This window comes from Nannobrachium achirus, assembly GCF_963921795.1.
Source record: "Nannobrachium achirus genome assembly, chromosome: 23".
NCBI lineage: Eukaryota > Metazoa > Chordata > Actinopteri > Myctophiformes > Myctophidae > Nannobrachium > Nannobrachium achirus.
The window spans coordinates 24,350,010-24,375,048 of NC_137830.1; the positions used below are offsets into that span (position 1 = coordinate 24,350,010).

A 25,039-nucleotide genomic window follows, 5' to 3' on the forward strand; every position below is an offset into this window, starting at 1 on the left:
CGGCCCTCCCATTGAAACCATTGTAGAGCCGAACATTTTTGAAATACATGGGACTAGATAGCAGGGGGTCCGCTGGGGGTCCCCAGGGCTCCAGGGGGTCCCCGGGTGGTCAGACCCCGACTCCAGAGGCCCCTCGGTCGGCCGCCGGCCCCTCGCCTCTGGAGATGAAGAATTACTATTAATATTAATAATAATAATGGTAATAATAAAGTCGCTTATAATAAGCAGACATGGCAACAACTGGGTCTGGGAGGCCTGTCACTCAACCGTCAGACTGAGTCTCATAAAGTCACTGCAAAACAGATCCACTGTAAAACAGATCCACTGCAAAACAGCTCCCCCTAGTGGCGGGAAAAAAATCCTCACAGCAGACGTGCATGATCTGTGGATTTATATGATGTGTATTTGTGATTTGTATTTGTGTTTTGTGTTTGTGTTTTGTATTTGTGATTTGTATCTGTGTTTTGTGTCTGTGTTTTGTATTTGTGATTTGTATTTGTGTTTTGTATCTGTGATTTGTATTTGTGATTTGTATTTGTGTTTTGTATTTGTAATTTGTATCTGTGATTTGTATCTGTGTTTTGTGTTTGTGTTTTGTATTTGTGATTTGTATCTGTGATTTGTATCTGTGATTTGTGTTTTGTGGATTTGTATTTTGTGGATTTGAATCACAGATAAAAATCAGAGATGCAAATAACAAATAATAATACAAATCACAGATACAAATCACAGATACAAATCACAAATACAAATCACAGATACAAAACACAAATACAAAACACAGATACAAATCACAGATACAAAATACACAAGAATCTGACCTTGTGAGTTTCAAATCTGGGCATGTGAGTTCAAAATGTGGAAACACAAAATTTCAAAAATTACAAAACTGGAGGTACGCATTTGTGAATTATGAGACTGTTCTGGCTCCATATGGGGGGTAGTGGCTACCATAGAGTATGGTGGTGGCAGAGCCCTACTCTGGGTGGTGGCTACGCGTGCCTCCTTTTTCCAAACCGCTCCACCTAGCCCCCACCCCCGCTAGCCCCCACCCCCGCCTCCCCGCTCTCCCTCCTCTGTCCCACCGTCCCAGTCCACAGCGCACACGTGTGAGTTTTACATTATAGACATGCAATTGATCACAGCACAATAGAAAATAACAAATGTGTGCTGTAATAGCAATAAAATGACAACATGGCTATTTTATAGCGTCATTCCCACCGGGTAAAAATAGCGTTTTAAAAACAAATTCTCAACTAAAGAGGGTGATGGCATCATGCAGTGCGCATCGCGGCCGAAATTGATTAGCTTATGACTTTAGTGTTTTATAATAGACTAATAATCAAAATCTAAAAAGTAACTAGTAAATAAAGCGTCATGTTGTCAACAGCAGGACAACAGGACGGCAGTTGTTGTTAATTATCGATATAGTTATCTTTATCGCCGCTTAATTATGTTCTATTTGTTATTGTTTTCACAGAGAAGCGCCTCTCTTTCCCCTTGTTAGTGAGCGCCGTGTTTTGCTTCATTTCATTTTGTTCCGAGTGCAACATGCGTCGCATCGCGGCCGAAATTGATTATGACAGAAGTGTTTTGTCATAATAATAATCAAAATCTAAAAAGTAGTCTAACTATAGTAAATAAAGCATCATGTTGTCAGCAGCAGGACTTTTTCTTCGTTCCATTTCCTTCTAGGGAGAATGGGGAGGCGGGGGTTAGCGGGGGTGGGGGCTAGGTGGAGCGGTATGGAAAAAGGAGGCAAGCGGTGGCTACTGGCTAGACGTCAAGTCGTGCGATGCGTTACGTTACGTTGGTTACGTTACGTTGCGTCGGGTGGGACGCATTGTTGTGTTGGTGGGGTCGGTTGGGGGATGAGCAGCAGGAGTCAGAACAAACATAACGTACCTACCACCACCACCACTACTGGAGCTCTGTGGCTCCACCGTGCTGCTGCTGCTGCTCTTCAGCCGATTGTTGTCGGGCGGGGGGGAGAGGAGAGGGAAGAACAACAACAAGAAGCCCCTGTCTGTCCGTCGCTGCTGCTCTGCTCTCAGTCTCTCCACTCTCTCCGTGCTCCCGCCTGCAAAGAGAGCGCCGTTCTAACGGGCAACACTGCAAGTCTACCCCGAGGCCCGCCTCTTGTTCCCCCGGTCTCCGTTCGTTGTGTCCGCGGCGGAGAGAAAAAGAGCCCCGTTGGTTGGATGAGAACACGGTGTACGGAGCCGCCGCCACTGCCGAGGCCGAGGAGGCCGCTCTGCTGCTGCCGCTCTGCACAGCCTCCATTGCTGCGAAGAACCACAGCCCAGGTCGGTCCGGGTTTCTTTTTTCGGTCGATCATGGAGGAGTTCTGCTGGGTTCTTTTGGCTGACTTGTCGGCTCCTGTCTGTCTGTTGCATTGATTCTGGGGGTTCTGGAGTGGAGGAGCGCGTTCTGCAAACAAACCAAACATGGAAGGAAGCGAGCTGGTTGAATTGTTTTAATTTGTTTTTGTTTGACGCCATTTGCTCTGTTGGCGAAGGACAAGGGGAGGCTACTAGCCGCTCCGCTAATGTTATTGTTAAAGCCCCAGTTATACTCTTTAGTGCAATGGTGTGTCGCTTGTTAAAACAAAACGAACGGATCTACAAGCTTTCAAAGCTCAGCTCTGCGACGCGTAGGTCTGCACTTTTCGGCCCGTAATTAAGCTTTAGCTACTGGTCTGGGCCACCACCAGTCTGTCATATTGGTTATAATTGTTTTATAACAACAGCCTGTGCAGCCTCTGTCCTCCAAATGGCCCAGTAGTACCAACAGTTACACTCTACTACAGTGGTTCTCAAACTTTTTCATGTCAAGGGCCCCCAAATTGACACTTATTAGCCCGCGGACCCCCATTTGAAAAGATATGCCAGGGACCCCCATAAGCGAAGATTTTTACAGCTCTAGCAGTGATTCTCAACCACCCCATTTAATTGCATTTCTATCTCTGTGGAGCACAATTTATATCGTAAAATCAATGTTAATTTAACTCTGACAATGTACAAATGGTTCTATTTGTAGGCTACTCTCTGTGTTACAGATTCATAAGGGTCCATTTGGCTCCTAACTGTCATTTTGCTGGGGACCCCCTGGAACTCCCTCAATGACCCCCTTTGAGAACCACTGCTTTTTGTACGATGGTGTTGCCTGTTTAAACAAAACAAAAAATAACGGATATACAAGCTTTCAAAGCTCAGCTCTGCAAGGCGTAGGTCTGTAGTTTTTGGCCCGTAATTAAGCTTTAGCTAGTGGTCTGGGCCACCACCAGTCTGTCATATTCGTTATAATTGTTTTATAACAACAGCCTGTGTAGCCTCCCTACCAGTGGTGGAAAAAGTACTCAAATGTTTTACTTTAGTAAAAGTATCAATACTGCATTATAGTAATAGTTTGTTACAAGTGACAGTCCGGAATTGAAACTGTACTTGAGTAAAAGTGTGAAAGTATTGGCATCAAAATGTAGGCCTACTGAAAGTACCAAAAGTACTCATTGTACTCACTGTGAAAATAGCAGATCTACAAGCTCACAATGCGATGCGTCACAGCGATTTTCAATTGGCCAAAATGTATACAGAGCTGAAGTGGTTAATGTGTGTTTTGTAATATTAATAAAAATCTAATAAGTAACTAGTAACTATACGTTTTCAAATAATTGTAGTGGAGTAAAAGTACAATATTTTCCTATGAGATCTAGTGGAGTTGAAGTAAGTACCTCAAAATGGTACTTAAGTGCAGTACGTAAGTAAATGTACTTAGTTACTTTAAACCACTGCATAGTGCATACTGGTTATAATTGTTTTATAACAGCAGCCAGCCTGTGCAGCCTCCCTACCAAATGTAGTACCAACCATTGCTACTCTAGTACAGTGGTTCTCAACCTGTGGGTCGGGACCCCAGGGGGATCCCCAAATTATTTTGGGGGGTCCCCAGATGATCAACTTAATGTGCAACATTGTTTTCTCACTCAACAGTAAACAAACCAACATAAAGTGTAAGTGTATAGAGGGTATCTGTAGATCTGCTATTTTCACAATAGAACCGTGTTATACAAAATGGAATGCCTCAACTCTTAGTGCTTGTTAGGGTGGGGGCGGGCCCGGGGTCCCCAGTTAAAACATGATTATTTTGGGGGTCGCGGCCTGAAAAGGTTGAGAACCACTGCTCTAGTAGTACTATTGTGGGTGGCCTCCTCCTTCCTCCCCTCTAATGTTTAAATGCCTCAGCAACCCATTGATAAAATACTACTAACCAAGCTGCCGCTGACGGTTACAGTTACAGGAAACACAACTTTTTTTTGGCCCCCGGCCAAAGCGCCTGACTAATGAGTCTAACACATTTCACCGCCCGCGTGCTGTAAGAATCTGACAAAATACATGGATGATTTGGAACATGAAAAAACAATGGGGTCTGTGTTTAATTGTATAGTCAGACTTTTTTTAAACTGCTGTCAAAAATCCACCGGAATTTTCCTTGTGCCAAGTGTGAATTTTATCATTCTGTATCAAAAATAATAATGCAGTCAACATTTGTTAAAGCAGAAAACAGTTGTGTTATTACTGTTTTACGCGGACCTTATGTTTGTCTGTACATGATCACCAGAATGGATGTGGATGCTCTACATTTATGAAATAAAGTTGTTATAATGTTTACAACTGATAAGATCACAGCAGACATTATTGATATCTTTAAAAAGACTTACTTTCTAAACACAGGCAAGAGTTGCATGCAACTTTTCATTTGTTGATGAAGAATGTCTGGTGTGAGCTGAGGCCAGCTTGTAATCTATGCCAGGAAAAGATAAACAAGTAATGTTCTATTGTTCAGACTCAATGATAAACAAATGCAATGGCGGGTCATGATGATTTACAACGAAGCGTAAATTCTCATGCAGAAAAAGGTCATTCCTTTGTTAAGTCGACAGCAGCATGCACTTCATGCATCGTGGCTGGTCTTATCTTGCTGTCACCGTGGGCAACCTGTTCTTATCTTCTGAACACAAGTTAAGCTCTCAGCCCTCTAATTACCCCCCTGACGTGTTTGTTTTGTGACAAATTTAGCGCTATGCAAGCAGTGTGTGTGTTTAGTGTCCGCAAACCTGCGCCGTAATATCTATGATGGCCTGTCTGCACTGGCTCGATGCATTGGTGCTTTGTGAATGTAGGCTTTCATTTTGTTTGTGAGGTCGTGGTGGTCATGGTTGTATTAACCACTTTCAACCAGATGTCCATATTTTGGGCATGTCATAATAGGCAAAAATAGCAGATCTTCAGGCTTGTAGATCGTTTATTTTCGCAGCATGACACCATCACATGACAAAGTATGAATGGGGCTTAAGAGGATAAAGGAACAGCCTTAAAGACCAGCAACAGCCTTTTCCATTTTCAAAGATGGAAGTCGCCATGTAAACAAAAACATGTAATGTGATTAACGTGACACCTCGGCTGATGTTGTACAATATTCAGTTGTTTTCTTACCGCCTGTTTACGCATGTCTCTCCACAGCGACACCACGGCTCTTGAAGATGAGGAAGAAAGCTCGGCATCACCGGGCCCCGGCGCCACAGAGGTCGCCGTCGCCCATCATGCCGTCGCCCAACAGGCAGATCCTGACGCACGCCGAGGCCAAGCGGATGGTGGAGATGGAGATCGATGGGCGCATCCACCGGGTGAGCGTCTACGACCAGCTGGGCGTGATCTCGGACGATGATCCCATGGCCCAGGAGATGCTGGAGTGCACCAGCAACAAGGAGAACGCCGAGAAGCCTCAGCAGCAGGTCCTGCTGAGGTCCGTCCGGCTGAAGAACAACCAGGAGAAGAGGAACGCCGCGCTGGGCATCACCGGCGCCAGCGGCAACAGCCGTGGAGTGCCGGCACAAGGCCCCCCGGGCCCAAAGCTGCTGGAGCCCAAATTCCGCACCGTAGAGTACAACCTCCCAGCCGTCCCTAAGCGGCCGTCCGCCTTCTACAAGTACGAGGAGAAGACGGAGGAGGAGCTGGATGAGGAGACGGAGTACGACATGGATGAGGAGGATTACGCCTGGCTGGACCTGGTGAACGAGAAGCGGCGGAGCGAGGGCGTCAGCCAGGTGTCCCACAACGTGTTCGAGTTCCTGGTAGATCGCTTCGAGAAGGAGTCGCACCTGGAGGGGCTGGACCGGGCCGGCAGCGAGCCGCACTCACCCATCGACGAGGACGCCGTCTGCTGCATCTGCACAGACGGTGAGTGCCACAACAGCAACGCCATCCTGTTCTGCGACATGTGCAACGTGGCGGTGCACCAGGAGTGCTACGGCGTGCCTTACATCCCAGAGGGCCAGTGGCTGTGCCGTCACTGCCTGCAGTCGCCTGCCCAGCCCGCCGACTGCATCCTCTGCCCCAACAAGGGCGGCGCTGTCAAGAAGACGGACGATGGCCGCTGGGGTCATGTGGTGTGCGCCTTGTGGGTGCCCGAGGTGGGCTTCTCCAACACCACCTTCATCGAGCCCATCGACGGCGTCCACCTCATCCCCGCCGCCCGGTGGAAGCTCACCTGCTGCATCTGCAAGGAGCGCGGCGTGGGGGCCTGCATCCAGTGTCACAAGGCCAACTGCTACACCGCCTTCCATGTCAGCTGCGCCCAGAAAGCCGGCCTCTTCATGAAGATGGAGCCCATCAAGGAGGTCACGGAGTCGGGAGAGCCCACCTTCTCGGTGAAGAAGACAGCGTACTGCGGCACGCACACGCCCGCCAACTGCGTCCAGAGGCCCCTCGCCATCTACGATGACGCCAAGCCTAAAAATGGACTGTGTAAGAAGGCTTGCAAGGGGGGAGGGGGCCGGGGGAGGTTGAAGAGAAAGAGCAAGCCAGAGCCTGAGGAGGACGTGGTGCCCGCTGTTGTGCCTAATTTCCCCCCTCACAGGTAAGAGCACTGATAACATGAAATATGGTGCATTATGTGGCATTTATGCAATTAGTATATTAATTTAGCTACTTTTTTAAATATATGCATGCACTGTGAAATTAGTTGGCAAAATGTTTTTTTTACCCTTATTACTAGGTGTCTCATTGGTCTACTTCATGCAACTGATTCATGAACTTGAAATTACATGTGGTTGCAAAGCCTAGTAAAATGGTTTACGTTTTTATAGCTCAAAAGAATAAAAGTCTGCAGAAGACATTGTAGTTTAAGCATTTAAGTAAATATATTACAGATGGTACCACGTTTCGGCCACAGTTGGCCTTCATCAGGTGACATAATTTGTGACCCATCCCCCTTATATAGCTGGGGGTCTCCCATAACAAGTGACCATGGTGACTAGGGCAGAAGTAGGATACTTTTAACAACAATCAGTGAATGATTACTATTATGGGTATCCCACCTTAAAAAACTGTTTATGGGTTGCCTGTTGGCCTACCGGTCCAGGCGCATAGCACTTAGGCTCAGTGTAGCCAGCGACAGCGTGTCGCTGGTTCAAGTCCCGATCCCGACTGCCTTTGCTGCGTGTCACTCCCCATCTCTCTCCCCATTTCCTGTCTGTCTACTGTCCTATCAATAAAGGCATAAAAGCCAATAAAGGCATAAAAGCCCAAAAAGTATGTATTTAAAAAAAACTGTTTATTACTACAGTGCTTAAAGTTAGCAATTAGCAATATGCTCAAAGAGTACATTGTACTATAATATGGTGATGAAGAAATCAAATAAAGGTACCTTTTAGAAGTCATTGTAAAAGGAAGACGAGCAAAGTTCAGCTATAACGTGACACTTAAGGGTCACTTTATGCCTGGACTTGAATAGCTGAACTTATGCATTGTATAACTATTATTGTACAATATACTTTGTGCCCCTCGTCCCTCGAGCATATTGCTAAGTTTCTTGAAACTGTATTTCAAAGACAGCGCGTCTCGGGTTCGAGTCCCGATCCCGACAGCCTTTGCTGCACTCCCCATCTCTCTCCCCCATTTCTTACTCTACTATCAATAAAGGCAAAAAGACCCAAAATATCTTTAAAAAGAAAGTTACCTACTTCTGCTCTGTAAGTCACTGTGGTTACTACCTATATAAGGGGGATGGATCACAAATAATGTCACCTGATGAATGCCAAATGTGGCCACTTAGGAGCAATGCTGTTATGCAGACAACAGACATTGATTATTTTGAACTGTCACTGTGTCCCACACCAGCGATGAACTGGATATGTGCAACCTAGCCTCGCGTAGCCAGACAATATCACACTGCATGGATATAGTCTGGTGCTCAGCCATTCAAAAATAAATGTCCGGAGGGCGGTTACAAAAACGATTGAAATGGACTATTGGTTAGACCTAAAACCAATCAGAGTGGCCTCAGAAACACACTTTGGAACGATACGAACACAGTAGAACGTAACACCAAAGGTGATACAACTCCCCTACAACTAATCAGAATAGCGCAAAGTTGATACGCCTGCCCTACAATTGTATACTGGGTCCTGGTTGGTTCCTCACGACTTGGGTGCCGAGAAAAATGTACATACAGGTAGCTGAGCGGGGCTTATGTTAGCAATGGCAGATAGAGTCTAGCTGCGCTAGGCTATGTGCTACCCACTGTTCTGAACTTGCATTTTTATCTCATTATCCAAAGTGCTTTACAGTGTGCAATGTTCATCACATTCACCAAAGGCAAGGCACCAACCTGGTCATCAGGAGCAGTTTAGGGTTCAGTGTCTTGCTCAAGGACACTTCCTCCTTAGCCACTGCCGTCTAGTAAACCACACATAGAAAGAATCAGCAAGGAGATGTACAGTGTGTTACTGTTACAACATACTACTCACAAGACATTTAAAAAAAAAAGGTAGGCAGGCAGGAGTTAAGTGAAGTTTACAGACAAATCTATTACCGGCACATTTAAGTGCATGTCTCTCTCCACTGTTGAATTGTCTGACAGAGAGGTTAACACATTTTAAGCAAAATGTTACTTAACTACTTGAACCCCCTTGTGTCTCTCTATCCTGTGGGGCTAAAAGTTGTCCCATTCTACCTCCGAAAACGGTTCACATTGGGATTTCTCAGACACAGAGGCATGTCTTGCTCACATCTGTCTTTGTCCTCCAGGTTGAACACCATTCTCAATCAGGTGTCTGTTCAGAAGAAGAAGGCGTTTGTGGAGCTGGTGTTGAACTACTGGACGCTGAAGAGACAGTCGAGGAACGGCCTACCTCTGATCAGACGTCTGCAGACCAGCCAGCAGTCCCAGAAGACTGCACAGACGGTCAGTCCAATGAACACACACACACACACACACACGATATTAAAGCCATGTTGAAGTGTGAGTCTGATAGTTACTTGGGCGTGATTCTGTCGCTTCTGTGCTCCAAGAGCGAGGAACCAAAATAGTGATTCCTTTCACTAGGTTTGAACATCCAAGAAATAAAGTAAACTCCAACAAACAAACTTGATGCCAAATGGAGGTGGAAGAGCATTATGTCTTTCGAAAGAGAGCCAAAGAAAGACGATTCACTGGCTACGGGCTTAACCTCTTAAGCCCTATTTTATGCTAGCTCCTATAATGACATAGCCAAAATAGGGACGCCAGGTTGAAAGTTGTTAATATTCAACTATTTGGTCTGGTTCTTTTGGCTGTTCCTCTGTCAGGGTGTCCAGAAGCAGAACGAGGAGGAGAGCATGGCTCTGAAGGAGCAGCTGAAGCAGTGGCATCGTCTCCGTCACGACCTGGAGAGAGCAAGGCTTCTGCTGGAGCTCATCCGCAAGCGAGAGAAACTCAAAAGAGAAGAGGTACGGAGAAGAGGGCATTACAGCAAGTGGCGCTTATGACTAAAGGATCTCTGGTTTGATTGCTGCAATGCCTAAAACCATATTTTTACTTTGGCAAACACTTGTCACACAACTTTCTTTTTTTTATGTATACATTTGGCATAAATTGACAGCTACATTCTTTCTCCAATGTTCTGGAACAGGACAGACACACAAGACCCAAAAGTTTATACACACATTTTTAGTTGTCATTTATGTAATTACCATATATTTCCAAATAGTAGCCCAGGTGTTTAATTCCAAAATCGATTTGAACCCCCGGCGCTTAAAAGAACCAGGCGGCTATTTGCAACACTTATTTGCCTCCATTTGAATGGTGGTCAATGCGCAAAACGGAGTCAGACCCCCTGCGTGTATTTGGTGCCCGGCGGCTGTTTGGAAATGTATGATATATACTTTTTCATATCACAAATAGCAGAAATAGCAGACTTACAAGCGTATAACATCTCACAGCATTGGAAATTGTAAAATAGGGAAACCCCCTGGCCTTTGTCCTTGAGTAAGAAACTGAAACTGCTCTCCAAGCGCCCCCAGGTGGCAGCACACTGCTACTAATAGTCAGGAGGTGTCAAATGCAGATAATGAATTTCTAAATGGGGATTAATACAAGTTAACAAAAATGACTGGGGAAATGTGACACAAATTCACACAATATGTACAAAATGTAATAAACGTACAATTATACATAGTGCAGTGTATGAGACTTGTGGGGTGGGGGCAAAATAATATAATATGCATGTATGGTATATACGTTAACCATGTATGGTTATCGTACAATATGAAAGAGATGTATGCAGTAAGAAAGTACAGTGAGACTAGGATCACAATATAGAAGACAATTAATTTGCATCACTAGTGAATGAAACGTATAATGTTCAACAAATATTGGAAAACTACCGGTGAGAAAGATGGAGAAGAGACTCTGGTTATAGTCTCTCTTTCATTCTGTCTGTTTGTCTGTCAGATGAAGCTACAGCAGACCCTGCTGGAGCTGCAGTTGTCTCCATTCAGCATTGTTCTCAGGACTCTACTGGATCAACTCCAGGAGAAAGACCAAGCTAAGATCTTCTCCCAGCCTGTCGACATCACTGAGGTGAACTTACCCGCCACATCCATGACTACCTCCTGATTTGTCTGTTTGAAAAATTCCTTTTTTATTTCAAAATGTTCTGAACATATTATTGGCTTGTGAAGAATGGGACCAACATTTAGTTAAAACAAGACCTAGATAATCTGTGTTCACATTCACTTCTTCCATTGGAATGGAAGAAGTCTTGCTTTCCCATTGTATTGACTTTTTAATCTGCTCTTTTGAACGTAAACTGTAATACAAACTACCAAATCAGCCATGGATTTTATCCCCCTGTAAGTCCTTGTACTTTGTTGTACGACAAATAACAAAATGAGAAAATCTACTCTGTCTCCTTTTGACATGTTAGGGGCGCTGGTGTTAAAGAGGTGGTCCAATAGTTTTGTACTTTTTCTGTTTTGTATGTGTCTATGGAGTTAACATTACTCTAATAGACCACCCGGTTCTTCCTGAAAGCTGAAAGCCTCTGAGTCAAAAGGCCTGATCAAAAAACACTGATTTAATGATAAAATAATCATAAAATAATCCCCTCCCCTTTTACCATTCACCCAACACTGTGGGTGTGCCTAACCTCAGCTGGGTCACCAACCACCTGACAACCAGGCATACTTATGAACTGGTGGGTGTGGCCACATAAAACATAATTTCAACTCTTTCTGTACACTTCTTTTGCAAAAAATAATAATACCTGATCATTATGTTTTAGGGGGGGAAAGAATCATGGCACTGCCTCTTAACCCTCGTAGGATCCTCGTGTTTTAGTCACACCCAGGGCCTTCGGGTCACTTTGACCCGGCTCATATTAAACCATTCTAAAGTAGTTAGAAATCCCCCAAAATCATATTAAACACAATTTGATTGTCATTACTAACTACTTTACTAAGAATTCAAACAATATTTTTCATTATCCCCGCCAGGCCGGGATGGCCAAAGGTGAGGGATTATGTTTTCACTCCTCTGTCTGTGGACAGCTTATCTCAGGCAAGTTGGACCAATTAGTGTGAAACTACACACACACACACTCCCGGGAGGCCTAGGAAGAACCTCCTCCCCAAATTCTTCACATTGGCCTCTTATAGCGCCACCATCAGGCCGTTGTGTGAACAGCTAATCTCAGGCACCACATCAGTATCAAACTTGGCACACATACGCCCAGGAGGCCTAGAAAGAAACTCCACTAGAAATCTTTCCCATCTGTCTTTTATAGCACCACCATGAGACTGATCTTTGCAAAATATCTTGTTGGTATTACCAACAAAATCTCACACCAATTGGTACATATTATCCCTATTGTCATTTGATCAAGAACTATATGTCAAATATTTCTTGTCCCATTCTGATTCTGATTTGCACAAAGTGCTACAGGTGCTCGGATGGCACAGTGTCCCTGCCGCCACCACAGAGGTTGTGGATTTGAATCAATCGTGGGGCATCTATGTAAACACAATTGTTTTTTGAGGGAAGGGAAGCTGGGCGGAGAGGTTGATAATTGTCACTACATGTATTCCTACAGCCAGGCTGGGCGGCAGTTAGTTTTCGGAGGGAGGAGTAGGACGAAGGGCGAAGGCCCTACGTCCTCTCGGTGGGGCTCCTCACTGTCAGGTGATTCGGTAGGATACAACAGCAGTGACAACATAGGGGAGGAATCAATTGGCATAAGGACTGGATTGGGGAGAAAAAGAGGGTAAACCATAATTGGCTACTCAAAATAAAAGAAAAATGCTACAAATCACGTCGGAATGCACGGAATGCATAGGGTTGAAGTTCCCATTTGGTAGCAAAATGTGCCACTCCTGCAAAAATCGTAAACATCTTTGGAATCGTGGCCAATCTGAATAGAAAATGTGACGCATACTGTAGGCCATGATAACATTGATCAAATGACCAAAGAAAATCGGTTTTATAAATGTCCCCCAAAACTTGTTTTGCTCAATTCTTTCTCATGGTGGCGCAATAACAGAACGATTTGGGGTTGAATATCTTCCTAGGCCTCCCGGGGGAGTACATGTAAAGTTTCACGCTGACTGGTCCAGCGGTGACTGAGATTAGCTGTTCACAGACAGAAGCAACGAAAACATAATATCTCACCTTTGGCCATCCCGGCCTGGCGGAGATAATATAGAATGAATTGTTATCAATGTAGTTTGTAATGGTGAGCAAATTATGTACTAAAAAATCCATATGTCCAATGTTTTTTCAGAAAGAAACGGTCTAAATATTAGCCATTTTGCATACACTTTGAATGGCCGGGTCAAAGTGACCCGAAGACCCTGGGTGTTATATGTTGATACAGGGGGGTGTTGCAAATGCATGACATGTACCATTTTCATATCACATGTTTAGTACAGTAAATAAGCCAAGCAGAAGAAGTTTCATGGAAAAAATCATATTTTAACATACTTTTTCTTGATGTTGAAAATTGAAAACCGGGTCAAAGTGACCCGAAGACCCTACGAGGGTGATAATGTCTCTGTCCATCTCCCGCTAAAAGGTTCCAGACTACCTGGACCACATCAAGCAGCCCATGGACTTCTCCAGCATGCGGCAGCGCATCGACGCCCAGGTCTACAGCAGCCTGGACCAGTTCGAGGGCGACTTCAACCTCATCGTGAGCAACTGCATGAAGTACAACTCCAAGGACACGTACTTCCACCGGGCGGCCGTGCGGCTACGCGACCAGGGCGGGGCGCTGTTCAGGAAGGCGCGGCGCGACGTGGAGCGCATCGGCTTTGACGCGGAGAGCGGCGTGCACCTCCCCGAGGCGCCCAAGGTGGAGGCGCAACCCGCCTTCTCCTGGGAGGACGGTAAGAAGCAGTGGTCCTCAACCTTTTCAGGCCACGACCCCCAAAAGAATCATATTTCAACTGGGGACCGCCCACCCTGACGAGCACCAAGAGTTGAGGAATTACATTTTGTATAACACAGTTCTATTGTGAAAATAGATCTAGCATGTACCTGTAGATCGGCTATTTTCACAATTTCTGCCTCTAATATTGCATCAGCTGTGGTGATGTCGGTCTCTGCATAGTGCGAACTTTCTATGACGTTCTATGACGTTGCTCATACAGACATAGGAACATAGGGACCTATACACAAAGCCAGATGTAGTAGCGTTTAGTACCGCTCAAAAGCATGACGTGCTACGATCATTGCTTCTCGATTATTCGGTTTTAAGTAAGTTATTGGTTCTAACTATCAGTTTCAAAATATTGTCCAGTTAATTGACCAGCCCTAATCCAGTGTCTCTTCCTCTGTGAACCCTCCCAGTGGATCGTCTTTTGAAGCCAGCCAACCGGCAGCACCTGTCCTTGGACAAACAGCTAGATCAGCTGCTGGAGAAGTTCGACCTGACCTGCTCCATGAAGTCCAGCCCATCGCGCAGCAAGCGCCTAAAGCTGCTCAAGAAGACCATCAACGACGTCCGCAACGAGATGAGCTTGAAGCGAAGCCTGCCCTCCCACCACCGCCACCATAACCACCATCACTCCTCTTCCTCCTCCAACTCAACCTCTTCCTCCTCTCTTTCCGTTTCTTCCCGCCCGGCTCCAGTGTCAGCCAACGAGGAGAGCATAAAGACCAACGGACACGGCCCAGACGATGAAGGTCTGTATCACAACTGCATTTTTTTCTTCTTTTCTCAAGTGTGAACCACAACTGCTTGGTGGAGACATAAAACCACGTTGACATACAGTGTTTCTAGTTTAATGGTTTAAAGACTATATCTGTATGTCTGTGTGTTTCGCCCCAACAGGGGACAAATCTCTGCCCCCCAAGCTGGAGCCGTCGGACTCCATACCTCCCCTCGTCCACCCAGATGGAGACCCCGAACCCCCCACACTCAGGCCCATCGACTCAGCCCCCGACTGCCACCGCAAGACCCCCGACAAGCAGGTCAAGTTTGACGGAGGGAAGGAGTCACCAGAGCCCGTCTCCTCCTCCTCTCCTCCTCTTCCTCCTCCTCCTCCTCCTCCTGCGCTTCCCGCTCCCCCCGCGGCCCCTCTCCCGCCCCAACGCCTCAATGGACACTCCCACTCCAAGAAGAATGCCTTGCTGGAGGGCGACGTGAGCGTGGTCGCCATGTCCACGCTGGCCGAGCCCGCCAGAACGGTCGGCCGGCGGACGGCCGTGCTCTTCCGCAAGTCCAAGACGGCCACCCCATCTGCTCCCATCCCCCACGCGGCCCGCAAAGGCTGCCGGGGGGACAGTAGTGGAGGGAGAGGGGCGAGTACGGGTGGAGCTGGCGCTGAGGGGAAGGGGGCCAAAGCAGAGGCGGACGCGGAGGAGGCCAAGACCTTCCTGTCCGTGGTCATACCGCGGCTGGAGAACCTGCTCCACGGCCGCAAGAGGAGACGCAGCGGCAGCGGAGGAGACGGTGAGGGGGACGGAGCTGAGAGGGAGGGCCACGCGGAGGGGGAGTCCCCGGTGAAGCGTCTCGATACGGGTGAGCAAGCGGTCACACGAGGCGTTGAGCCCTATTCGCACAGCACCGGTACTACATGTCATTTAGAAATAATCCCAATGTCTGTGTTCTGCATTTGCACAGGATAAGCAAAGTCTGTATTTTACTTGAATCTAATGTCATTAGGCTATTGCGCTGGTGAGATTTCATTCCTCGATTTAAGCGTGTTATTTCTGTGAATGGGTCATGAGTATAGACCCTTACTACTACTGACCATGGTCAAGTTCACCCCGAGCCCGATGGAACTTGACCCGGCCTAACGGGTTTGGGCCGTGAAATGTAAGCAAATTGGTCGGGTAGTGTTCTCGTTGTCAAAAAAAAAAGGAAATCCAACCATCCACCAAATTGGAATCGCATTTTGAAGGGCCCCTGTAGGCCGCGCAGTAGTACCCCCAAAAGCGCTTTCACTTCTGCCCAAAATCAGGCTTAACTTTTACTTAGCTTAAAGGACAACTTTGTTTTTTTCAACAAGGGTTCATATTTTAGATTGTAATTAAAGAAAAGAAAAGATGAGTGTTAAAATCTTTCCATTTACTGCTTTCTATCGTTTTAGCCATTTTAACTATGTTGATTTCAGTGGTTGGGGGCATGCGTACAAATGGCTAAATATGTCTTTTTAGACATGACAAGGGCAGATGTGACTTATAGGGGCTAGTAGCGTTACTGTAAATATAGTCTTGCGTAGCCAGACAACTATTCCACAATCTTCAGAGTCTGGAACAGCAGCTCCCGAACGGCGAGTAATGGAAACGGGCATTACCGTTCAAGAAAATATATTTTAAAATGTCATTTCTGCTAAGCAGCAAGCTAAACATGCTTATATGATTTTTATTTATATAATGATAAATGTGTGCGATGTGAGACGGAAACGGAAGTGACGAGGAGGGTTCACTTCCGCTTTAACCGGTACTCATCGTTCTTCTTTCGATGCACCAGACTGTATGACGGGAGCATTTCCAAATCGCGGAGTCAACAGTCTGGCCACGCGAGACTACTGTAAATACTAATAAAGAAATCGCCAGCTTATTGTGTCTAAAAAGACATTATTTATATGCTATTTGTACGCATGCCCCCAACCACTGAAATCAACATCGTTAAAATGGCTAAAACGATAGAAAGCAGTAAATGAAAACATTTTAACCCTCAACCCTCATCTTTTCTTTTCTCTTATTACAATAAAAAATACGAACCCTTGTTGTAAAGTTGTCCTTTAATTGAACTGTTGGTTTCCTACACTTTGTGTGCGTTAGTTTGGGGTCGTTGCTGGCTCCTCTTGACTCCTGCTGCTTGGTCTCTTCAGGCCTGTCTAATGGCTTCCTGGAGGAGGAGCACAAGGAGCTGCAGGCCACCAGAGCCCTGGAGCCCAGGAGACGCTGTGCGTCCGAGTCTTCCATGTCGTCCGGCAGCAGCCTGCCAGGCAGCACCAGGTAGGACCAGTGGTGGAAAAAAAGTACTTGAATGTTTTACTTACTGCAATGTAGATGTAGGGGTGGGTGATGTGGTGATAAATATCGTTGAGACGATACAATGTCTCCACGATATGCCTTTTCAGAGATATCGTTTATATCGTGATACAATGAGGGAGCCTTTGTTGAATTGTTAGTACAGCGATTCATTGCAGAATTCATTTAAACCTGCATTTTTGTCTTTCATCTAATCAGTAGTTCTCAAACTTTAAAATGTCAAGGTCTCCCCTTGACAGTATACAAATAAAACCAGGGTTCATTTGCTTTCATTTGTATACTGTCAGTTACATACTTGTAAGGGTCAATTTAGAACTCCCAAAGGGAACCCAGAGAGTCCCTGGACCCCACTTTGAGGACCACTGGTCTAAATGGACTGTTACTTTTTCTTTTAGTTTTTGTTACCTTCTTGTGGGTCGTTGTACTGTTTAGTAACTTGAAAAATAACCATAAAACCCAGCATGAAAAATAATCGTGATAAGATCGTGTATTGTGATACAGCTTGGAAGAATATTGTGATATTGTATTTCTCCATATCACCCACCCCTATGTAGATGTACTCTGTTACAAGTAAATGTCCAGAATTCAACATTTACTTGAATGGAAGTACTACATTCTTAGTATCAAGATGTACTTAAAGCAGCAAAAGTAGAAAGTACTCATTGTGCAAAATGTCCCATTTCAAGTTTTCAAATGTATACAAATCTTTGAAAATAGCAGATCTATGGGTATTTTCAAATGGCCAAAATGTATATACTGTAGGAGTGGGTAATGATGTTTTGTAATAACAAACAACACAAAGTAACTAGTTTTTTAAACAATTATAATGGAGTAAAAGTATTGTTTTCCCTCTGAGATATAGTAGAGTAGAAGTAAAAGTATTGGAAATACTCCAGTAAAGTACAATACCTCAAAATTGTACGTATTTATGTTTACGTAGAGTTGTTCAGATACCAATACCTTTATCGGAAAAGCTGCCGATACTTCCCAAAATGCTGGTATCGGCGAGTATGCCAGTCTACGCCATTCTGATACCATGTCATTTTCATTTACATTCCTCAATTATTTTGAATTCTTCGGTTGATGTTGCACTACTGATTTATACTCTTACTCTACTATTTTCAAAATAATTTTACTAACTTGTAGCAGCTGTAGCTTGTAACTGCAACAATTATTAATTAGGTGAGTGGTTCTCAACTCTTTTAATTTCAAGGACCCCCATAGCTCTGAGACCAAATGGACCATTTGTACACTCTCAGAGTTACAGATGATCCGTAAGCGTCCCTTTGGAACCCCCTCAATGAACCCTGAGGGTCTCTGGACCCCACTTTGAGAGCCACTGTCCTAGATTTATTTTTAATTACACACTGGTATCGGATCGGTACTTGGTATAGACCGATATGCAAGTCATGGGAATCAGAATTGGTATCAGGAAGGGAAAATTTGTATCGGTACATCTCTGTCTATGGGACTGACCGACACAGCAGGACACACCTTCACTAATGTGTAGTTTATACTCCATCGTATACTCATTAAGATGTTGGTCAAGTGTCTGATTTTCGCCTGTTTGTTCTACATTTCTCCCAGCACCACCCTTAGTCTTCCAAAATGTGGGAAGGGGAAACCCGCCCTGGTCCGGAGGAGCACTGTGGATGACAAAAGCGAACTCATCGCTTGCATCGAAAACGGGAACTTTGCGAAAGCCGCTCGGATCGCTGCCGGTGAGTTAGGAGTACCAGACGCCGGTGTATTTTAGACAGTGGAATGTGTAGTACATCACCAGGAGAGTTTGTCCGTATTAAGAGTTTGGTATTTTTGCAGCATTTTAAGAGCCTTTTAGGCTTGCGGTCATGAGTGCACCAATATGTTTGATGGTATTTCTGCGTGTGCTCAATGGTAACGTTCTTCTGCTGCTGTCTCTGCTTCTATAGAGGTGGGCAACAGCAACATCTGGATGCCCGCTAGCGCTGCGACGATTGCACTGGAGCCCCTAAAACTTGTTTGGGCCAAATGTAGTGGATACCCCTCCTACCCTGCCTTGGTGAGTGTGTGACTGTAATAATGAGGGCATGTCAGATAACAAAAACCTTACAATCTAGTTGGCTGTACATGCAAAGAAGACAGTTGACGCAAAAGACTTGTGACAGTTGTCATCACAGATGAGCTAGATACCTCCCCCGCCGCAGCAGTTTATTGGCGCGACTGGTCAAACAGGACTGGCGGAAGTGCGTAACTGTTGAACTGCGGAAGGCACTCTGCCCCCTCCAATGGGAACGAGGGCGTCCCGCCAGTCCTGCATCTGATTGGCCTACCGAGCATCCCATTCTGTGACGCACAAGGAAGCGTCCTTCAGAATTCCCAAGAGCCCCGTCTCAGAATTCCGGAGGCTTGCATAGAGTTATTGGGAGGCTTGCCAGTCCTCTTTGACCAACGCCCCCCCCACCGGAGGAGGTGTCTAGCTTTTTATATCTGTGGTTGTCATACTCCTAATCCTAAACGTGTCTTGGGTTGGTTTGAAAACATTTAACTAGCTTCTCCAATAGGTGGCAGCCTTTCATTATAAACATTATAAACTGGCAACACACCTTGTATTGCCAGTATTGGCAAGGCGGACTGAATGCATATACGTCTGAATATGTCTAGAAACTGATGCAGTTGCTCAGACAGGAATTGATGCACGAGGTGTCATCGTTTTGAAACCACCACATTTGTAAGCATTCACATGGCGAGTAATGCCATCGTACGTGCTGTGACTGTGTGCGAGCGCAACAAACATAAAATTACTTTATATCTTGTCAATATATTTAGTCTTAGTTTTAATCATGATAGCTTAGTTTTTATTTTGTTTTTGTTTATTTTTCAGTGAAGAAAGTAGTTGACAAACATTTTTCATCATGTTTTAGTAACCTCTGGACCTCTACCCACCACCCCCCTTTCCATAGATCATAGACCCCCACATGCCCCGGGTGGGCTGTCAGCACAACGGGGTGTCCATCCCCATGCCTCCCATGGACGTGCTTCGAGTCGGAGAGCAGATGCAGATCAAGGCCGAAGAGCAGCTCTACCTCGTCCTCTTCTTCGACAACAAACGCAGCTGGTGAGTGTAAAAGGCGGTCGTTTTTTGCATGGGTAAACCTCCATTGACGCCTCTCCTGCCATTTTTTATTATTACTACTACTGCTGCTAACACTTACTATTAGTATTACTACTATGCCGAACCGCTCTGATGAAGGCTCTTGGCTGACACGTGTAAGCGTGTGTGCGTACTTTGTACACTATTGACTTGGAAGTTTGCGGTGTGCTACCCTTTTGAGTGTTTTTGATGCGTTAAATGGATTTGGGGTTTAGTACTCTACTTAGAAATCCCACTGTAAATAATAATAATAATAATATATATATATATATATTTTTTTTAACAATGCACTTTACATTTTTGCGAACCTGAAAGTGCTACAAGGTTTAAAAACATTGGCACACAACAGAAAAGGCAACCAAACAACTACATGGCACTCTACTAAGCTAATGGGTTCCTATTACGACTACTATTACCACTAACATTACTAATACTACTACTAATAGTAATGCTATGACTACTGCTGCTGCCGCTATTACTGCTGCCACTATAACTACTTCTACTATTACTAACTCTAACACTTCTTCTACTGTTACAAACTCTACTACTAACACGACTTATACTATTAACATTGCTAGTTATACTGTTGCTACTAAGAGGTACAGATCGCATTCCATTCCTCACAAGCCTTTTAGATGCCAAATTCAAGATTTATTTATTCTCGAAATTATACTGAGTCGTTAAACTCATTTACAGTGTCGTCGAGTAGTACAATACAAAAGCAATTTAACATCAACATCATCACTGTTGAAAAACTAAACTAAACAAAACAAAAACATTACATCTAGGAATTGAGAAAAATGTATATTACATGCCAAATAGAATGTAGTCTGTAAATATACCCCTATGTTTTAGGCTATTACAATAGCATGTGCACATTGTTCTTTTATCTTCTCTTTCAAGTGGTTAAATATCTGAAAATACAAAATGACATGAATCCAAAATACACCGATTGTGCTGTCAAATGATGAAACTATATGGAATCTATGAACCGGTTGTGGGTGTCCCTGCTTCATCTCTCTCTCAACTAAGGGGTCCTTGAAGACCCCTGACGTATGTCATTTGTTCTTGTTTTATGGACGCTGTCCCCCTCCTCGCAGGCAATGGCTACCTAGATCCAAGGTGGTTCCTCTGGGGATGGACAAGACCATAGACAAGATCAAGATGATGGAGGGACGCACGTCCAGCATCCGCAAGGCTGTCCAGATAGCCTTCAACCGTGCCATGAACCACCTGAGCATAGTGCAGGATGAGCCTATCAGCGACCTGAGTGATGTGGACTGAAAGACACACACACACACACACACGTTTGTATTACTTTACTTGTGAGGACATATACTGTATTTTAGGATGGCGGTCTTATGAATGCCATTGTAACGGTTTTGAAGCTTGAAATAGCCGTTCTGTAAGCTCGCAACACATCCAGCCAGCACTGTGAGTTGCTGTGAGCTTGTAGATCTGCTATTTTTGGTCTGCAACACACCTAATTCCCAAATCAGGCATAAATTGAATCCCAGAACTCTAAACGCCTAATCCTAACACTAACCCCAACATGATTCTTTTCCTATACTGTTAGCCTAACTCTTTAACCATGTATGGACCAGGGAAATTGTCCTCACACTGTCTGTTCCAGTATACTTGCGGGGACATTTGCCCCTCACAAGTATAGTAATGCAAGCACACAAACACTTCTTACTCCTCAACCGTTATGCTCTCAGGCCTTGCCTGTACCTCTCCGATATCAGCTACCTTATTCCTCTGACTCTGTCTCTGCAGAGGACTCTTAAAAGAACGTGTTTACTGGACAGCCCCACTGGTGTCCGTTCCCTTACATACACTCCTCTCAAACTGGCCGGACATTGTCCCGGTTGCTGCTTAAAATGAATGTTCCAGTCTGTCCTTCTATCTCCTGACTGTGCCGAGAGACTGCTGCCATGTGTCTTCACAGCTGTGCCGAACACCGCTGTGTTCCTTCCTAACCACTCCGCCCTCACGCCTTCACGCACCACCACCTCCACCATCATTTCAACTCATCCCGTCAAGGCGACCCGCTGCGTATCCATTATGTGTGTTCGGTTATCCTTTTAAGTGGAGCTTGATTGAGTCTGTCAGGCCGTGCGATGTGCAAAGCTTTGGAGCAGGGTGGGAAATTAACATTGACCGTTGAGGTCTGATGCCGCTATGTTTTTGGCTGTGGCCGGCTGGCAGGTTTATTTCCACAGCGTCACTGTCAGGGGAGGTTGAACTCAGGTGCTGCATAAAGTATATAGGTATTTGCTCACTGCTGCGTTTTTTAGGCCAAATATCGGCGCAAATCTCTGAGCTCGTAAATAAAAAAATCAACCTCACATTATGTCAATCATGTTTGCACACTGCCGCCAGTTTTCGACCAGGGTTGATTTTTCGCAATAGTCGCCACTGGGTCACTTGCTCAATCTCTCTCTCTCTCTCCTCTCTCTCTCTCCTTTGCCTGAAAAACGTTTTTTTGCAGATTTCGGATTTCAAAAACGCAGCAGTGTGCAACCAGCCTAAGACTAGTCCATATACCCAGGATGTGTGCACCCAAACTATGTGCAGACTTGAGACTTGGCCCATTGCAGTAGTGCTAATAGACAGCTTACAATACTGAAAAGTTAAAAATCTGCTTCACATTTGAAGATGCCAATTTACTGAGGAATAAAATGCATGAGAAGCACAGCCACAAGTAATGAATTGGGAGTTCATTCTTTTTTATAAACAGCTTAAATTTGGGGAAATTGGCTCCCTCACTCCCTCCCTCCCTGCGTTGATGGTATAGTGGCATAGCTGCCTTCCAAGCATTTGACCCGGGTTTGGCCAACGAAAACAAATCTTATGGACCACAATGGCAACAAGCCCTGTGGGGCTTTTTGTGTTATCCTTTTAGCATAACCTTTGACTCTACTACCTGTACTGTTAACAAACCTACTAATAAAGTATTCAATCAATCAATCGATCAATTCAAATGCCAATGGCCATTGACCATATGAAAGTTCAGATCAATTGGTCAACCCACTGAGGATATTGTCTGAGAACAGAGGTTTCCTCGTTTTATATTGGGATACTTTTTTTAAAATTGTCTTCTCTGAATCATGCAAAGCTGTAAAGGAGTATGAAAGTCCTGCTTTTAACACATCTATTGCAGGGTATATAAATAATTAATTTGGTAGATTCTGCAGTGTTTTTTCAGTGTTTTTACCTTATTTCGAGAAAGCCCTATGGTTCCAAGGACTTAATCTTGATTAATTTCACTGCTAGATTAAAACTTTAATACTTTTCATTTAGCATTCTGACTCATCTCAAGTGCTACAATACGTGGCGATTGTCTGCCGCTCAGCTAAAGACTTATTTGTATTAAGTTGAGCAGAACTATGTTGATGTTTCTCCCTCTTGCTCTGTGCTGCTCCCAATCCCTTGAACCTTTATGCTGCAATTTTGTCCGCTCCTTAGAAAATGAACAGGGAGCATAAAAATAACAGATTTTGCAGTGTAGCTAGAGCTAGATACTATAACTTGAATATCACAGTATTTAAACACAAATGTGTTCATCTCCTTAGTGTCACGTTTTCTCTGAGCGTCTTAACCACTTTTGAACCCCAACACCCCCTATTTTTAGTTGCACAGTTGCCAGAAATACAGCAGATCTACAAGTGCACAACACACGTCGCGGCACGTTGTGAGCTGACAAGGAAATCCCCTATGTCAGATGCGGTGGGTTCTCCTACCGCATTGAATGTTGACGAGGACTTACGGTTCCAGGATTTGAACCCGGGGCTCGCGCGTGATAAGCTAACATCTTATCCACTAGTCCAGAGGGGAATTCCCCCTAGGACAGGGGAGATATTACTTTGCGCCAGCTGGTCACCGTAGTATGACATGAGTGTGACTATATGTTGACTAGTATTTATTTGCCCAGCCTTAATCCTAGATCATCTTCAAACATTTGTCATTAAAGCCAATAGATGAGAAGCAGGAATACATTGAATCCCGCAGCAGCTCAAAGTGGGACTGAGTTACTAGGGCCCAAGTTGGAGGGGCCTTAATTATTTCATACTTTAGCTAGGCACAGAGTCCCGCGCTGTGAACTTGTAGATCTGCTATTTTTGAAAAGTCGTTAAAATGTGTGCAAATCTTTGAATATATGTATTTTTTAAGCGAATATTTGTAACTTAAAGTTTGCTTCTGGGGGGTCCCTGGAACTAAATAATTTGAAATGGGGGTCCGTGGCCAAATACATATCATTTTGGGGGTCCTTCACATGAAAGAATTTGAGCACCACTAACATTAAAAAAAAAAAAACTTAGAAGGATTTGAAAAATTCAAAGACTTGCACAAATCTTCAAGATTTTTCAAAAATAGCAGATCTACAAGCTCACAGCGTGGCACTCGTTGCAGCACTGTGAGCTTGTATATCTGCTATTTTTCAATAGTTATAATACCCAGGGCCCAGAATTTGGTGCGACACCACTGCGCTCAATTAATAGTATCTTCAGCTGCTGCCACCAGGCTCAAGACGAGCACTAACAATATCTCTGAATTGGTACAGAGAAAGAAATATTAAAACTTGGTGCAAGGTGTTGGCGATTGTTGGTGCTTCTAGGGAAATAAACATTTTACACAACAGCTTGAATTTGAACAATTCACTGTCCCTATTGGAGTTGTACAGTATGTCCACGGATGACTTGGTATGCTCCATGAAAAAAAAAAGTTAATTTCTCACCCTGCATTTGAGTGCGTTTCTGTGAGTTGTCAGATTAGGAAACAAGTACAGCATACTGTAAGCCAAAGCTTATTTTCTTGCCAAGGTCACATTCACTTCAAGTCGAATCCACATAAAAGAGGACCTTTTGTTTATATTTAAATTACCTTTGTAAATAATCTGTATAATTGCCTGACACTAACTTATTTTGTAGTTTTGACAAGAGAAAAAAGGGTACTGTACAAGACTTTTCTTAGTATTTATACTATGATTTGTTAGCAGCACTAAGGTGTGGTGCTGTCTGATTTAAGAAGATAAAACTAAACGGCTCATAGCTCTTAGTGTGAAAGAATAGGGCTAAAACATGTTTC

General features: G+C 44.5%; 1 protein-coding gene across 1 annotated transcript; it reads left to right on the top strand.

Moving 5' to 3' along the window:
- The first annotated feature begins 1,982 nt into the window (after positions 1–1,982).
- brd1a (bromodomain containing 1a) lies at positions 1,983–25,039 on the top strand. The gene is made up of 13 exons (XM_080754794.1): positions 1,983–2,306; positions 5,520–6,915; positions 9,087–9,243; positions 9,627–9,767; positions 10,771–10,899; positions 13,388–13,700; positions 14,164–14,499; positions 14,648–15,337; positions 16,656–16,782; positions 18,406–18,539; positions 18,750–18,859; positions 19,761–19,915; positions 21,052–25,039. Exons 2-13 carry the CDS (start codon positions 5,540–5,542, stop codon positions 21,233–21,235), a joined length of 3,852 nt encoding a protein of 1,283 aa, XP_080610920.1. The 5' UTR covers positions 1,983–2,306; positions 5,520–5,539; the 3' UTR covers positions 21,236–25,039.